The sequence below is a fragment of the Amblyraja radiata genome, chromosome 14 (genome assembly GCF_010909765.2).
Source record: "Amblyraja radiata isolate CabotCenter1 chromosome 14, sAmbRad1.1.pri, whole genome shotgun sequence".
In the NCBI taxonomy this organism is placed as follows: Eukaryota; Metazoa; Chordata; class Chondrichthyes; order Rajiformes; family Rajidae; genus Amblyraja; species Amblyraja radiata.
In genome coordinates, this window is record NC_045969.1 from 54,643,817 (window position 1) to 54,662,318 (window position 18,502).

At 44.0% G+C, this 18,502-nt stretch overlaps 1 protein-coding gene across 5 annotated transcripts; it reads right to left on the reverse strand.

Annotated features, from left to right (window-relative positions):
• Positions 1 to 4,845: 4,845 nt before the first annotated feature.
• Positions 4,846 to 18,230, reverse strand: tagln3 (transgelin 3). 5 transcript variants are annotated; one of them, XM_033033379.1, is made up of 5 exons: positions 18,209 to 18,230; positions 13,142 to 13,329; positions 8,293 to 8,467; positions 6,675 to 6,777; positions 4,846 to 6,428 (listed from the first exon to the last, which is right to left on the reverse strand). In XM_033033379.1, the coding sequence occupies exons 2-5, from the start codon at positions 13,319 to 13,321 to the stop codon at positions 6,287 to 6,289; spliced, it is 600 nt and encodes a 199-aa protein (XP_032889270.1). In that variant the 5' UTR covers positions 13,322 to 13,329; positions 18,209 to 18,230; the 3' UTR covers positions 4,846 to 6,286. The 5 variants fall into 5 exon arrangements, with proteins under 5 accessions (XP_032889270.1, XP_032889272.1, XP_032889273.1 ...); XM_033033381.1 differs by lacking the exon at positions 18,209 to 18,230 and adding an exon at positions 17,952 to 18,037; XM_033033382.1 differs by lacking the exon at positions 18,209 to 18,230 and adding an exon at positions 17,555 to 17,707.
• Positions 18,231 to 18,502: the final 272 nt, after the last annotated feature.

The following is an 18,502-nucleotide window of genomic DNA, read 5'->3' on the forward strand; positions in this document are numbered from 1 at the left end:
ACAATTTCAAGTAATCTTAGAAATATTCTGTGAACGTTATGCACATATAATTGTATCACACTTAGCTGGCCCCAATGAATTTGGACAAAATATTTAGTTAAAACTGATTCAAGCAGTTCACAGTAGCTCTCAATCCCATCTGACCAATGTCAAGAGTGTTTAATTGTCATATGTCCTGGCAACGGAACAATGAAACCCTTGCAGGTACACAAAATTGCTGGGGAAACTCAGCGGGTGCAGCAGCATCTATGGAGCGAAGGAAATAGGTGACGTTTCGGGCTGAAACCCTTCAACCCTTGCTGCTGCTTTACAGATCCGTTAACACAAATATACAATAATAAATAATACAATAGTAATAATCATTACCAGGTAGTCAGACCATATTAGTGCAAAAATCAAAGTCCATAGTGCAACCAAAGTCCATGGAGGATCATAGTTCTTGCAACGTGGTGTAAAAGGCTGCAAATTTTTTTTTTGGATTAGTAATAATTTTTTATGATAGAGGCAAATTGTTTATGGTATTTGGATAGGATTTAGAAAGCCTGCTTAACATTCTAAATCCTATCCAATTACCATCCACAATTTCAGGAAGTCAAATTAGTTTACATTAAAGTAAATAGTATGTTAAAGTAAATAGTTTGGGACTGGGATAACATTTCAGTTAATATCTTGGAAATGTACCATTTCCAGATTGAACATTTGCAGACTTTGTTTGGTGCAACATTGCCACCTATTGAAGGAGTAGCAGCTGATGATGAGGAGCACACAATATAGTTTTGGATTCAGTAGTGAGCATGACACCATCTACTTGATCATGACACCATCATCCTGACTGCAGTCTACATCCCATCGCAGGCAGGCGTCCGTCTAGCATTGGAGGAGCTGCATGCCGTGGTCAATAAGCATCAGACAGGGTACCCAGAGGCGTTTACCACTGCAGCCGGAGACTTCAACAAAGCCAACCTGAAAAACTCACTCCCAAACTACCACCAACATGTCTCCTGCAGCACCAGAGGACTAAACACCCTTGACCACTGCTAAACGACCACCAAGGATGCCTATCGTTCTATCCCTCGCCCTCACTTTGGGAAATCCGACCATTCAGCAGTGCTGCTTCTTCTTGCATACAGGCAGCAACTGAAGAGTGCACCCCCAGAGGTGAGGACTGTACAGAGCTGGTCTGAGGAGGCAGAGGAACAACCAGGACAGCTTGGAGTCAATAGACTGGGCAATGTTCAAGGACTTGGCAAAGGACCTGAATGAATTTGCCACAGTCGTTACAGACTTCATAAGGAAATGTGTGGAGGACTGTGTTCCTTCATAAACCAACAGAGTGTTTAGTAACCAGAAGCCTTGGATGAATCAGAAGATCCGCATTCTTCTGAAGACCAGATCCCAGGCATTCAGGTCTGGTGACACAGAGGTCTACAAGAAGTCCAGATACGACCTTGACAAGGCCATCAAAAAGGCCAAAAGGGACTTCCGCTCAAAGCTGGAGGATGGGGAGTATGATCGGCAACTGTGGCAGGGTTTGAATGGCATCACCTCCTACAAGGCGAAATCAGGAGGCAGCTCAAGCATCACTCCCTGAAGAGCTCAATGTGTTCTACGCACGCTTTGATAGAGAGAACACTGATGTGCCTTCCTGAGCCCCCATACGCCCTGATGGTATTAGTCACTGACACAGAGGTCAACGTCAGAAGATCCTTCATGGGGGGTGAACCTTCGAAAAACACCTGGTATACCCGGTAGTGTTCTCAAAACCTGTGCAGACCAACTTGAAGATTTTGCAGACATTTTCAACCTCTCACTACTGAGGTTTGAGGTCCTCTCCTGCTTTAAGAGGGCATCAATAAACCAGTGCCCAAGAAGAGTAAGTTGATGTGCCTCAACGACTATCGACCAGTGGCACAAACGTCCATGGTGATGAAGTGCTTTGAGAGGTTGGTTATGGTGCATATCAACTCCTACCTCAACAAGAACCTCGACCCACTAGTTTGCCTACCATCACAACAGGTCAACAGAGGATGTGATCTCACTGGCTCTCCACACCGCACTGGACCACTTGGACAATAAAAACTTATTGTTTATTGACCACAGCTCGGCGTTCAATGCCATCATCCCCTCCAAGCTGGTTACAAAGCTCACGGAACTTGTGCATCCCTCTGCAATGGACTCTCAACTTCCTCATCCACAGACCACAGTTCGAATTGGCAGAAATACTTCACCCTCATTAACAATCAGTATGGGAGCACCTCAAGACTGCATGCTCAGCCCCCTGCTCTACTCACTCTATACTCATGACTGTGTAGCCGGACATAGTGCGAACTCCATCGTCAAGTTCGCCGATGACACCATCGTTGTAGGACGAATTACAGATGGCGATGAGTCAGAGTATAGAAGTGAGATCGACCGATTGACCAAATGGTACCAGCACAACAACCTGGCTCTCAATATCAGTAAAATCAAGGAACTAATTGTGGACTTTGGAAGAGGAAGGATGAGGACCCACAATCCTGTTTATATCAACGGGACGATGGGGAAGAGAGTCAAATACTTCAAATTTCTGGGCGTGCATATTTCCGAAGATCTTTCCTGGACCCAGCACACTGATACAATTATAAAGAAAGCACATTAGCACCTCTACTTCCTGAGATTACGGAGATTAAGTATGTCAAAGGATTCTCTTGAACTTCTACAGGTGCACGGTAGAGAGCATGTTGACTGGTTGCATCATTGTCTGGTTCGGCAACTTGAACGTCCAGGAGCGGAAAAGACTGCAAAAAGTTGTGACCACTGCCCAGTCCATCACCAGCTCCGACCTCCCCACCGTCGAAGGGATTTATTGGAGTCACTGCCTCAATATCATCAGAGACCCACCACACCATCCTGGCCATACACTCATTTCACTACTGCCATCGGGAAGAAGGTACAGGAGACTGAAAACTCTAACGTCCAGGTACAACTTCTTCCCAACAGCCATCAGGCTATTAAACACTACAACCTCATATAGGCTCTGAACAATAGACTATTATTATTATTATTGCACTGTTCGGCTTGTTTTTTGAGTGTGTATATAATATATACACACACACACGGGTATGTTGTATGTGTATATATGCACACTGAGCTTTTCTTTTCTCTCTCGTTTGTCATATACTATGTTTTGCACATTCTGTTGTGCTGCAACACTCACACCTTCTGACCTCCAAAATAACTCAATTGTATTGGAATCCAGACAAAATGTGGATTAATTCAACATCATACTTGTAATTTTGAGGAATGCAAAACTCAGTTATCACATCATAACCATAGAATGCATATCCCCATCACTGAGTCGCACCCCCTCCTGCCCATATCCCTCCAGCTTTACATTTCATTATCTCCTTCTCCAATACCCTTTTGTCGCCATTTCACCTCCAGCCTTTGTCACTTATTATACCAATCTTACAATCACATCTCTAACATACCAGGCTTTGCCCAACCCCCACATGAAAATGCATTACATTTGAAAGTTGACTATTTGTATTAATTGTGTATAACATTACTGTGTATAACAATACCAAATGCAGACTGCAAAAAGTGCTGGAGGAACTGTTGTTCAGGCAGCATTTGTGGAGGGAACCGACAGGTGATGTTTTGGGTCAGAACCCTTCTTCAAACTGATTGGGTGTCAGAGATTACAGGGAGAAGGTCAATGGGGCTGAGAGGGGAAAACACTGTAGATCAACCATTATCAAATGGCACAGCAGATTTGATGGGCCACATGACCTAATTCTGCTCTCATGTCTTATGATCCTATGATTGGAGTATGGGGAGAAAGCTGGAAAAGAGGTGGGTATATGTTTATTAAAAACGATAGAATAAGATTGTGAAAGGGAATTAAAGCACATGGTATCCCACGTTTTAAATCTGAACAAAGATCAAGAAATTCATGAACAACTTTCATACAACACCAAGTTAGCCACAAGACCAGTCTGAAGACGGGTGTCGACCCAAAACGTTACCCATTCCTTCTCTCCAGAGCTGCTGCCTGTCCCGCCGAGTTACTACAGCTTTTGTGTCTATCTAGCCGCAAGTATTGTCAGTCCCAGGCACATTTCCTGGGGAAAGAGGACAGGCCTCATTCTAGATTTAAAAGATAGACAAATTGGGGGTGTTCTCTGAGGAACAGAAGCCGAGGATTTGATGGGCAAGAAAATTGAGACTAGAACATAGATAGAGAAAAATTGCTATGGCCCGAAATAAAATCCACAAAGAGTGGCAAGGAAAAGCTCGAAATCCTAAGTGCTGAGGACGCGGCGAGCATTACATGAAGCAGATTCAATGATAAAGTGAACAACAAACTTGCCAAACACCAGAAATGCAAAACTAAATGCTAGAAACTCAGCAGATTCAATCATGATGAATTGTAAAGAGGGCACCTGAAAGAAGGATGGGACAAGAGGGAATACTAGAGAGGCCACTGTTGCCACGGAATCTGCTGTGTGTAAAGCAGTCAAGTGGTTCAATTAACAGGATAATTGGACTAGGGTAAAACGAGTATGCAAAAGCTGTTAAATTCTAACAGGAGGTGTTGCAGACAACCAAAACCAAGGAAGAACATGTTCTGAATACCCAGCATTTTATGCAGAGTTGGAATCAACAGGCACTAAACTATCAGACTTCAAATGAGGCAATCAGCATTGCAAATTCTCCACTCTACGAGCCAGCTTTACAGATCAGAATCCCATTTGGCACAGATTTTTTGTCGACTGTTAATTATGCCAAATAGAACAAGTCAAAATTGAAAGTCTTGTGAACTTCGTGTTTCAAACCTCAAGTTAAAACAGTAGACACAAGAGATTTCATTGAAACCTTTAATATTAACATTTTGCTGAACCATAAATGGAGGTTTTCAAGAACAGATGAGAATTAGAATTACGTAAATTAAAAGTCCAAAGATTAGTGTTACACCGAATTATCCTGAAAACAGTTCAGACTTTGTAAACTTGTGTTTGAGGCAGTAGGGAATAATGAGTGGCAGGGATTCATAAAACAACTCTTGGGCACATCAAGCATTACATGTACAATGTTTAAAAGTGTCCCTTTTAAATCAATATTGAAAATGTGAAACAATCAGATTAATATCACATCTGACCAGAGTTTTAATTAGCAATTTGAAAATTATGCTTGTCCACTTTAAATTCATACCAGTACCACCCTTCAGTCATTTAGCAGATTTAACAGCACCAGACCCAAATGAAGCAACTAATGTTGGAATAAAGTCCAAACTGATTCCAAATATTCCACAAGATCCAATTATTTATTTTTTTGCCTTAACAGATTTCTTTCCACAAAGTAAAGATTCTCCTATCAGAGTAATTAATCAATTAATTAATGAATAAATATTTCAGAACAAAGCTTTCTGGAGAATTTAATACCTTTGCATTTTGAATTGTGGAGTAGCCTCCAATTTAATCATTCACATCCACCTTACCAAAAATGTTTTAAGATCACCACTTCATCTTAAGTGTATAAATGCAGAACAGTATTAGAAATAATTGCAATATTTAATGTGTTCTTCTGTGCAGAGAAATGTGTCAACATTAGCAGGGAAGAGGACTAAATCTGTGTGTGCAAGGTGGTACATGCCAACCATTTCAAATGGGATGGAATCAAACCCATTGGTATAGTATTGGCCATTGACAACCAAGGTAATTTCAACACCAAACCCAATTTTGTGAATCAAAACTCTGGCAAGGGAGCACTACAAATGACCCCATTTTGTTCAGTAACCTCAGCTCGACTAATCCCATACCCCTCTCCATGATCACTCTGCAAAGTCTCTTGACTACTATCCTATGGACACAAAGGTCAAAAATATAATCTACACAAAAGCTGCAATGTTCCTTTGTAATCTAGTATTGTGACAAATTAAATCACATTCTACTAATACAATAATCACTTGAAATTTGGGAATATTACAAATTCCAGAAAATTCTGCTGGCAGGAAATGGCACGCCGGCATTAAGTGAGGGTCCCAAAAATCCTCATTCCCGACTCTTCTGGAATACAAAATGCCTGAAATTGTCAGTTGTTCAGATGATGGAAAAGAGAAGGCCGGCAACTGAAATTTTGCAAATATTAAAACTTTAAATTGTTAACATGGTTGTGCAGCATTGCCACTATTTGCAATACAAATCCGTAAACTGCAAGTGAAAGTGAGCAGCGATTGAGAATATGGTGCTTTACGGTTGGAGTGCCCAGTCCATTTGCTTGCTGCTTCTTGCTGAAGGGCAGCGTGCTACATAATCTGTCGATGCATGCCATAGCCAGTCATACCAGACTGAGAGGCACCCTTGTTACTCCCCATCTGCAGACCAATGACACTTTGCCCCTTTCGAAGCTGTTCTGCTGAAAACTCGCGCCTGGTGCCCTGGGCTTTCCTGTTGGGTGGAAGAACAGATTAGTGTAGGGCGTGAATATGGAGGGAAAATGCATCTCTGTGCCAGTACAGAAAGTTGCTTTATGATATTTATTAATTAATATATTGGCATGAAGATGTAGGTTTTTAAACACTAAATATTCCACAGTATTGCAAGACAGCAATTGATTTAACTAGGCAGTAATTGTTTTAAGGTACCTTACAGTATGTATGTTTGTGTTTAAATAGATATTTAAAAAAATCTTACTTATGGAACCAGTTGGGATCTCCTTGATAATGCCCATCATCTTTGGTAATTGCGACACTACCCAAGGCCATTAGAGTTCTTTGCACTGCAGCCAAATCCTTTCCTACAAGGAGAAAAGCATTTACTGAAAGCCCAGGGAATTGAAGCTGTGTCACAAGGTGGCAAGATAACAACAAATATCGCTAAATTAGTGGAAGTTAGTGTCAGAGAGTACAATACTGATCAGCGAGTTAATTTCATTTCAAGTTAAAAAGAAATGCAAAGATTATCCACGGAAAATAAATTGTCTCCACAATTTTCTGCATACGAAACCCATATCAGGATTGTACCAATCAGTGGTACACAAAATTGCTGGGGAAACTCAGCGGGTGCAGCAGCATCTATGGAGCGAAGGAAATAGGCAACGTTTCGGGCCGAAACCCTTCTCTTTTACCAATCAGTGATTGGTTGTTGTTTAATCAATAATCAATCATTATTTGAATGATTAGCTACATTTAAAAAAAGCAAATTACAACTTGCATTATAAATTATGAGGAACCTACAACTTTAATGATTTTATGACAAGCATCTCATTCCTAAAATTCTGAATACATTTCTAAAAAAAACTCACCTTTCAGAATTAGAGTTAGAATGGACAAAATGTATTCCATGCATGTGCATTTCATTGTGGTCAAATGCAAGATGATTTTCCATGTGGGAAAGTCATTTAACTTCTCATTAACACAAAGCATTTTGCAGATTTTTTGAAGCCAAGTGCCGGAGGAATTCAGTGGGTCAGGCTGCATTGACATAGGAAATGGACAAACCACGTTTCAGTTTGGGACTCTTCTCAAGTCTGAGTTCCCCCTACAGATGCTGCCCAGTCTGCTGAGATCCTCCAGCACTGTGTTTTTACTCAAGATCACGGCATCTTCACTCTCTTGTGGCTGTAGATAGTTGCAGGCGCAAATCAACTTGAACATACTAAGAAACGACGAGCACAATTCAAAACCAGTCCCTGCTTCCTACTCTCAAGCACTAGCAACCATTTTCTATAGAGGAACAAATGCAAATAAAAAGATTCTTGCATAGTGAACTTACATTACCGAAGATATTGGGGGTGGGGATGGAGGGGAGAGGGGGGAGGGGGGGGAAAGAAAAAAGTGTTGATGATACCGTCCTATATTTACAAAAACTATTCACCAAGAGCAAACTATTGTCTCCCAGATTTGTCTCTGCAAGTACTTAGAAATAGACAATAAATCAAAGGTTCAAAAGGGTTTTATTGAGGAAGCATATTTGGAAGTAAAAAGTTGAGTTTGGTCAATGATCCAAACAAGCTACTCATCATGAAACATTAACAATTTCTTGCTCCAGAGATGCTCTTTAGAGTGGGGAAATGCAGGCCATGTACAACTCAAATATTATTTGTTATCCTCTGGGTATGCAAGTAATTTCATCCAAAATTTCCCTGCTACAAAGAGACTGGGTGGAAGGTCATCTTGATTACCTTCTGTGAAGTACATGTTCAAGTCTAGCTAGGCAGGCTCAGCATCCTTCCCAAGTCTCCACCCACCATGCCAAAAGTTATCTGCCAACATTGTAAACATTGCTAAAAGCAAGGAGAAGCAGTCTCTACCTTCCCACAAGTCAACAGTCTGGAAAATATCCATTTTTGCAACACCGTAGTCTTCAGCAGCTTGCAGGAACTGGGAAATTAGCTCCATCTGTTTGAAGGCCATCTTGGATTCCTGGATTCTTTTAATTGGCTCCTGGCCTTTTGGATAAAGTCCATTCATAAGCCTACACAATAACTGAAAGGCAAACACACTTAATGCAAACCTACTCCAAAATGCCTTTGTGTAAAATGCATTTAATTAGTGACATATCCCATCAATTAAAATTATCCTCTGTAACATTAAAGTTTCTGCTCATTATCCAAATGGAGTAAATTCAAGGCCTGTACAAAATAAAACTTCCTGAATCACAGAAAATACCATTACAATCCAAAGTGTGAAAAATAACCTTTCTTTTGAACCCCAAATAAGAATTCACACTTCTGTAAAGACTTTCCTTTCATAGTCAGCTAATACAAATATTTAATATAATGGTCCTATCCTCAATTTTACATTTCATATAACAAGCCATGGCAAAATGCATTGTAATGCAAGTGATCTAATCTCAGGTCTTTTGTAGAACCATCACTACAGTCTATTCTGAGCCTTTAACAGCTGTACTTTCAAAACCTTTTGCATTTCCAAGCTACAAAATGGAGGAAGTGTCCATTTGTATTAGAATCTCTCCATGTACATCAAATGAGAGCAAAGTCATAAGGTAAGGAAGACCTTTTAGGCATAGATAGGGTAGACAGTCAAAACCTTTTTCCTCAGAGTGGAAACGTCAAGGTCAGAGGAGAAGGTTTAGAAGTACACGGGGCAAGTTTTTGTTTTTCAGATTCAGATTCAGATTCAATTTTAATTGTCATTGTCAGTGTACAGTACAGAGACAACGAAATGCATTTAGCATCTCCCTGGAAGAGCGACATAGCATATGATTTGAATAAATAATAATAAGTGTCCAGGGAGGGGGGTGATTGGCAGTCACCGAGGTACATTGTTGAGTAGTGTGACAGCCGCAGCGAAGAAGCTGTTCCTGGACCTGCTGGTTCGGCAACGGAGAGACCTGTAGCGCCTCCCGGATGGTAGGAGGGTAAACAGTCCATGGTTGGGGTGAGAGCAGTCCTTGGCGATGCTGAGCGCCCTCCGCAGACAACGCTTGCTTTGGACAGACTCAATGGAGGGGAGCGAGGAACCGGTGATGCGTTGAGCAATTTTCACCACCCTCTGCAATGCCTTCCGGTCGGAGACAGAGCAGTTGCCATACCATACTGTGATACAGTTGGTAAGGATGCTCTCGATGGTGCAGCGGTAGAAGTTCACCAGGATCTGAGGAGACAGATGGACCTTCTTCAGTCTCCTCAGGAAGAAGAGACGCTGGTGAGCCTTCTTGATCAGAGTTGGGGTATTGTGGGTCCAAGAGAGGTCATCGGAGATGTTGACTCCCAGGAACCTGAAGCTAGAAACACGTTCCACCTCCGTCCCGTTAATGTGGATGGGGGTGTGCGTGCCGCCCCTGGACTTCCTGAAGTCTACAATGAGCTCCTTGGTCTTCTTGGAGTTAAGGGCCAGGTTGTTGTCAGCGCACCATGCTGCTAAGTGCTGGACCTCCTCCCTGTAGGCCGACTCATCGTTGTTGCTGATGAGGCCAATCACCGTTGTATCATCTGCATACTTGATGATGGTGTTAGTACCATGTACAGGTGTGCAGTCATAGGTGAAGAGGGAGTAGAGGAGGGGGCTCAGCACACAGCCCTGTGGAACGCCGGTGTTCAGGGTGAGGGTTGAAGAGGTGTGCTTGTCTAACCTAACAGACTGGGGTCTGTTGGTTAGAAAGTCCAGTATCCAGTTGCAGAGGGAGGGGTCGATGCCCAGGTTACCGAGTTTGGTGATCAGTTTTGATGGTATAATGGTGTTGAATGCTGAGCTGTAATCGATGAACAGCATTCTTACGTAAGTGTCTCTGTTGTCGAGGTGGGAGAGGGCGGAGTGAAGTGCCGTTGAGATGGCATCCTCCGTACTCCTGTTCTTGCGGTAGGCAAACTGATAGGGATCCAGTGTGGGGGGTAGGCAGCTTTTGAGGTGTGCCAGGACCAGCCTCTCGAAGCACTTGGTGATGATGGGGGTAAGTGCAACTGGGCGGAAGTCGTTGAGGCTTGCCGCAGTGGAGTGTTTTGGCACTGGCACGATGGAGGTGGTTTTAAGGCACGTGGGGACAACTGCTTGGGCAAGTGACAGGTTGAAGATGTCAGTCCAGACGTCTGTCAGCTGCGCAGCACAGGCCCTGAGCACGCGCCCGGGGATGCCGTCAGGGCCAGCAGCTTTACGTGCATTAGTCCTACTCAGTGCCACGTATACGTCGTAGGGGGTGAGTGTGAGGGGTTGGTGATCGGCAGGTAGCACAGCCTTGATGGCTGTCTCTAGATTGTCCCTGTCGAAGCGGCCATAGAAGTGATTAAGCTCCTCAAGGAAGGAGGCGTCGCTGGATGTGGGGGTGGTGTTGGAGGGTCTATAGTCCGTGATGGCCTGGATGCCTTGCCACATGCGTCGGGGGTCGGAGTTGTTGTTGAAGTGCTCCTCAATCCTGAGCTTATGGCAGTGCTTGGCCTTCTTGATGCCCCTCTTCAGGTTAGCCCTGGCTGAACAGTAGGCTCGAGCATCGCCTGACCTGAAAGCGGTGTCCCGTGCTTTCAGCAGTAGCCTGACCTCGCTGTTCATCCATGGCTTCTGATTCGGGAATATGGTCACCTGTTTGAGGGAGGTGACACTATTGATGGTGGAGTTTATAAAGTCCAGAACAGAGGATGTGTAGGAATCTATGTCCGTGTGGGAGTCAAGGGTGGCCTGGGCTGCAAACGCCTTCCAGTCAGTATTTCCAAAACACTGCTGAAGTGAGAAGTCCGCTTCCTCTGATCAGACTTTAACTGTCCTCACAGTTGGTTTAACCCGTCTGATGAGTGGGGAGTACTTAGGGAGCAGGAACAATGAGACGTGATCAGACTGACCAAGGTGGGGGAGGGGGACGACTTTGTAAGCTTCAGCCATGTTAGTGTAGACTTTGTCCAGTGTCTTGTCTACTCTAGTGGCGAAGGAGACATGTTGGTGGAATTTGGGGAATACAGTCTTCAGGTTGGAGTGATTGAAGTCACCCGCCACAATGAAGGCTGCCTCGGGGTTGTGCGTCTGTTGATTGCTAATGGCAGTATGCAGCTCTTTCATTGCAAGCTTGGCATTAGCATCAGGAGGGATATAGGCTGCAGTCACAACAGTGGAGGTGAACACTCTGGGCAGATAGAACGGTCTGCATCTAACCAAGAGGAACTCAAGGTTAGCTGAGCAGTGATTCTCGATGGTGGAGTCCGTGCACCATGCTTTATTTACATAAATGCACAGACCCCCACCTCTGGTCTTACCGGAGTCTGATGTCTTGTCCGCTCGGAGTAAATGACGCCCCGATAGCTGGATGGCGCTGTCAGGAACGTCAGTGTTGAGCCAAGTTTCCGTGAAGATCAGGATGTTGCAGTCCTTGATCCAGTTGTGGGAGGTGATCCTTAGCCGGAGTTCGTCCATTTTGTTTGCCAGTGAGCGCACGTTGGCGAGGAAAAGGCTAGGAATCGCTACCCTGTGTGGGGCTAGCTCTAACCTGGCCTTTAACCCACCTCTGCATCCCCGGCGGTGTTTTCGTACGCGTCGCCGTCTGTTGGTGCTTCTGGTCGGCCGAGCTGGCTTGGTGCGCGCTGGTGTTCTGCCGCTCCGTTGCTCCGCGCCTGCGTCTCCGTGGCTCCGCAGGCAGTCTTCAGCCCCACGACTCTGCTGATGGTCTCCAGCCCCGGGGCTTACCTGGCGTTCTCCAGCCCAGCGGGTCGGGTGGCGGTCTCCAGCTCCGCGGTGTTCTCCAGCTCCACGGGTCGGGTGGCGTTCGCCAGCTGCGAGGGTCAGGTGAGCTCCACGGGTCGGGTGGCGTTCTCCAGCTCCGGGGCTCACCTGGCGTTCTCCAGCTCCGCGGGACGGTTGGGCTCCGCGGGTCGGGTGAGGGCCGCGGGTCGGTTGGGCTCCGCGGGTCGGGTGAGGGCCGCGTGAGGGCCGAGGGTCGGGCGAGCGCCGTGGGTCAGGTGAGGGCCGAGGGTCGGGTGAGGGCCGAGGGTCGGGTGAGGGCTGAGGGTTGGGTGAGGGCTGCGGGTCGGTTGGGCTCCGCGGGTCGGATGGCAGTCTCCAACCCCGCGACTCACCTGGCGGTCTCCAGTCGGGTGCTCTGTTGCTCTGATGAGCTCAGACGGAAGACGGAGATCGCCCAGAAAGTTGTTGCAGCCGCAGGAACCGAAGTCCAGAAGTTCCTGTCGGCTGTACGAGATGGATGCAAGACTGCTCCGAGTGAGCAGCCTTGAAACAGGTAAGGGGATCGTCGCTAAATTTCCCATTCTAGGGAGATACAGGGCGTCGCGGTGTGCCCGCGCCGCCGCCATTTTACAGAAGGTAGTAGGTGCCTGGAATGTTCTGCCAGAGGTGGCGATGTAGGTAGATATGATAATGACATTTAAGAGTCTGTTAGCTGGGAATATGGATATGCAGGGAATGAATGAATTATGGATCACATGCAAACATAAGCTTAACTTGGCATCAAGATTGGCACAGACATTGTGGGCGGAAGGTCCCGTGTTCATAGTAGTTACACATTCGGTGTAGTATTAAAAGAGCATGGCAGATAGTTTGGCCATTTCAAACTCCAGTAATTGTTGGGCCCCACTTCCCAAAATCTGATTGAAGCAACAAGATCTAGTCATGGTTCAGATTTTCACTAAACCACATCAAGACTTAATTCCTGACCAGTCCCCACCGATTGTGAAGATTAGCAGAGATGTGACGTATACTCACCACGCCGCTAAGCAGCCACTTCTGGAAGTGGGTTTTCCCAGGATCCGGACGATTTATATTCCCACCACATTGTGCAATGATCCAATCCACTAAACGGTCTTCCAAGTTTGGATCATATTTCTGCTCAATTTTCTGTTCAACCTCTCTAGTCAGACCGTAGCTGGGTCCTCTATTGGCCATCTCAAAAGCTGGAAAGACAAGCATTCATTTCATATCCAGAAACGTTAATGAATTATGGTTGCCTAGTTTTTGCACTGTTATGGTTACCTACTATTATTGATAATTGGATATTTACCTTTCCATTAACAAACAAGAATGTCATTGTTTCGTTGCCAATACACATGGCAATTAAACACCTTGACTCAACATATTATATAGTGCACTGCAGGTGTTAGGGAAACTGCATGAGCACAGCAGTGGGATGGTACTTTAATTCACTCATATTATAGATAACTGCAGTCAAACAGCATTAATTCAAAAAGGCAATCCGATCATACTATCTATAATTGTTAATTTTTTTAATTTTTTTAATTTTTTTAATTTGTTTATTTTATTAGAAGTTAATACAGTACAAAACAGTACAGTGGAACCTAATTTTAGGTGCCAACTATGTCATACCGTAATCCATTCTATGTACAACCTCTAGTTTTATGTTATGAGAAGGAAGTAAGCAAGACAAGAAAAAGAAAACAATAGAAAGGGGAAAAAGTGGAAAAATAGATGGTAGAGAGTAGAAAAACGTGAAGTGTGTATATTTAAATAAATAAATAAATAGATAAAAACTAAAAAATAAATAAAAAAATTAAAAAAATTAAAAGTGGAAAGTAGAAATAGAAGAGAAGGCCCCTTAAAAGAGAAATTTTCAAATCTGTATTCGGAGATGTAGATCTATCCACATCATGAACTGAAATCAGCAATCCTTATGGTACCGCTGCTATAATTGTTAATTAATACAAAACAAGTCTGTTAAGTGGTAGTGTCCCATTTTGAACAATTAGTAATTTTATTTGACTTTCTGACTAGGCATCTATACTTTTTATTGAGGACATTGGACTTTGTCTATGCAATTAATGTGTTACAATGCCAAGAACTATATTCTGCACTCTGAATCTTCCCCTTTTATCTATCCTACCCAGGTTTGACTTGATTGTAATTGTGGTATATCAGATCTGTTTGGATAATGTAAAACAAACCTTTACATTGTACCTTGATACACACAACAGTAATAAACTCAAACACATTCTTTGAAAGATCCTAAACATTAACAATATTTTACAACTTAATATCAAGCAATCTCCCTAAAAAATTCATCCAGGCACTTTTGGACAGAATAAGAGCAACGCCTCCCACTAAGAATCAAGCAGCAGCACACACTTCACACCAGCCTTCATGCAATGATATTAAGGACCAAATCAAGTTTAAAAACTGCCCATGGAGCTGTCCAGTCAGCAGGAATATTCATAACCACTCAGAGGGAAATCGTTGCAACCTTGTCTTAAGGCTGGTTCTTGTCACAGATCAGCTGCAATAACTGGACAGTGAGGTACAAGAATGCCAAGTCAGGAGTTTGCTGAATGAGCGAAATCACACATTAGCCAGCAAAGAGAGAAACTTGGTTCAGAATGGGTCTGGTCAGCAGAAACACAAATCATTGGATGTTGGTTTGGACCAGAGCCAACCAGTCCAGTGAGCTGCAGATAAACTGGGTAGGAAACGAAGTAGGTACAGAAACTAGGCATACTGCAGAAGATGCACCACCATACCCAGAGCAAATCTCAATATCAACAACTAAAGTAACACTTTCAGTGTCAAGTGGAGAGTTCAAAATCCCTTCCGCTGCATTGCCTTAAGAATACTACAGTGAAACAGGAGATGTGCAGCAAATGTAATCCCACATTAAATACAATCAAAACCCCAAAACATAATACAAGCAATAAAGTAACAGCAGATTCATTAATCCAAGCATATCTATTGGATTTCCTAAAATTGAAATTATTTCTTGGATGTTAGAACACAAAACTCTTCTAAACCATTGCAGGTTTAAAAATTGCTTCCTGCAAGGCTAAAAAAACAAGCAGAACAAAATTTGCTGAGTGTCACCAAATAATTTGGAACACCAGCAAATAAGTGCAGATCAATTGCTATTGAACAGAACACAGCGCAACTGGAAGAGCAAAGAGCAGTGGAACAAGAACAGGCCAATCTGAGCAGTGGCATGAGGGGGTCAGGATGTCTATTCAACCAGGATGTCTGTTCAGCTCTAATTCCAGAAACCAATCTAGCCAGAAGAAATAATTCACCTTCTGAATGTTACACTTGGGAGCTGCATTCACAGGTTGTCAGCTGCTGAGACCCCTGCTGCCCTCATCGCCATTTTTAATCATTCAAAACCCATCATTGATTCACTGGAGAGTTGGAATCCAACTAATTAATCAGACTTCCTTTGAACAAAGGCAATGACATATCCAATCAATATTTTTCCTCCAAGGGCTGGCCATTCAGTACAAGCTGCCAAATGTTCTATATTCACTGAAGTCACCAACAGCTTGCACCGTTCATTTCCAGAACGGCAAGCAATGGGAATTAAAATAATTTAATAAAGATCTGACACAAATAGTGCTGGAGAGACTTGGGCCAGAGCAGTAGTGACGTTAACACTGCATCTCACCACAGATGCTGCCTAGTTCATATTTCCAGCATCCCCCCCTCCCCCCTCTCTCCATTTCTAATGACTCCTACAATACCGTTAGTGAAAGGTTAATCTGAATATTTGAAGGAAACTGAAGATAAAATGGTTCGGCACAGTAGTTGAACATAGTTTCCGTTGATAGTTTTATTTTGACATAGAAGGCAGCCGTCCTGTTATTCCCATTTCCCAGTTATTACCCTCTGCCACCCCTTTGTTCTCTTGCTGTCTACCCCAGGATGTTGTAGGGATGGCCAATGAGCCCAGCTGTACTGACACTGCAGACCCTCAAACCTGTTTAGGATTGGCTCGACCTCAGTCTTTGTAAATCCAAAGCAAGTTACAGATATCCAACCACTTATGTCACCCAATCAAAATTCTGCCCAAGGTCAGTTTACCGCTGGGAGGCTAAAAAAACCCCATAGTATCCGATGAAGGGTCCCCACCCGAAACGTCACCTGTCCATTCCCTCCACAGATGCTGCCTGACCCACCAAGTTCCTCCAGCACCTTGTGTTTTGATCGGTTTATTATTTGTTTGTTTGAACAAATGTCAGGTTCATTAAACATGTTTTTCCATACATTCATAAGTCATAAGAGCAGAATTAGGCCATTTGGCTCATCAGTTTACCTCTCAACCACATTCTCCTACCTTCTCCCCATAGCCTTTGACATCCGTACTAATCAAGAATCTGTTTTTCTCTTCAATTATTAATTAGTTGAGCATTTGTATTTCCCACTTTGAAAGTTAATACATAATGTGAATTTTAATTAAAATGGAACAAACATGACCGGAAATCCACAGTCAAATTAGCATCAGACTCTGCTTAAAAACAAGTGCAGTTTATTTCCTACAACTTGAAGGAATTCAATGTAGAGAATTGCTTCTTCGATGATAACCCATCTCCAGTATGGAAAGGTACTACAGATGCTGGTTTAACCGAAGATAGAGTCCAGTATGGAATACTCTATATGTAATAATACATTTTTTAAATTGTAAGCACTCGCGTCAGTTTAGACTGGGATACAGTTGCTGTTCTAAATATTTTTAATTCTTCATTACTTCCCGGTGTTTTCTTGGCCATTTGCAACAAGCACAAGATAGTGGGAGAATATTGATTAGGCGGCAGGAACCTCAGCTCACCTCCCCCACCTCACCAGAGGAAGCAATCTCCTGCCATCTGGCCACCCGTTACAGCGAGCCACTCCACAACATAGTGCTCAGGGGGAGTCTTTGTACACACTCCCTTAATACCCCGATATATATTAGCATAAGATATTACAAAAGTTCCACAAATACGGTCAAAAGTTCTCTAGAGTAACAGCCGCTTTAAAGAAAACACTAACACGACTGCAGAGTTAGAGCAAACACTGACAATCCAATTTCATTAGTGATTAGAAGGGAACACCAACACAGTCTGGACATACAAGATTAAAACACACCGGAAAGTGGGATGGCTTCGCATCAATCGACCATCTGAAGATAACATGCGGTTAGTGATTGCGAAACTGAAAACATTAAACTCACACACCGCCCAAACTGTGCCGTTCCCTAGACACAAGGAATTGCAGATGGCTTTTGACCGTATCAATTGCCTAGCTGGCCAAAAACAACAGCAAAATCACTGCATTTCCTGATGTAGGCAGCTATTGGAGAGCAGTAACCCGGCGTGGTTGACGGTAGCATTCCGTTTCCCCCATGCTCAATGCACCCCGTGTCAGACCGACCTGAGAGTGTGGAGCGCAGGAGAGGCAGAGGCAGTGCAGACCCCGGACAGACTGCACGGGTGGGGGAGGGAGGGAGGGAGGGAGGAGCGGCTGTGCGGGACCCCCCGGGTACCGCTGATGCTCTCGCTAGCCACACCCCGGCTGCTGCTGCTGCCTCTGGTACCAAAGATCTTATAGCGCTATAAGATCTTTGTCTGGCACTGCCGATGTGATCCAGATCCAGATCGTGACCAGGGAACTTTCCCTGCAGACCAGTGACACCGTGACTCAATCCTCTCCATCACTAAACCCCACGTTTTCCCTAATCAGAATGCGTAGGAATCAAGTAAAGCAACAAAATAATCAAAACGCTTTTTTTTCGTTTGAAATATCTATTAAAGAAAGACAAATTATGCACCCAAAGCACCATGCATTGAGGTGACGCGTTTCTCTCCGTTTCCAGATGACAGTGCAGTGAATTAATATTTCAAACACGACGCCCAGGGCATTAACTGCGTCAATCTGACCTTCAGCAATGCAAATTGCCAATGTACCAGAAACCAGCGACCGGGAGATGTCGGGGTCGTTAATGTCCGTTAGGATATGTCCAGGTCCCCTGGCTGGCGATATCACTCGATATTTCTCGCTCTGATCTGAAAAGTACTAATTCCTTACCACTTTGCTTCCTGTTCCTTGCCAATTTCCACTCAGCATTAAACCAAGTGCTGAAGCAACTTAGTGGGTCAGTCGGCATCTGTGGAGTTAAGTGTGTTTAATTTGTCACATGTGCCCACAAGGCGATAATCAAATTCTCACTTACGCCTGGGCCTATCTGATCTCCCGGTCACTAAACACCTAACTCCCCCTCCCGTTCCCACGTTGTCCTTTCTGTCCTGGGCCTCCTCCACAGTCAGAGTGAGGCACAACCCAAATTGGACGAACAGCACCTCATATTTCGCTTGGGTAGCT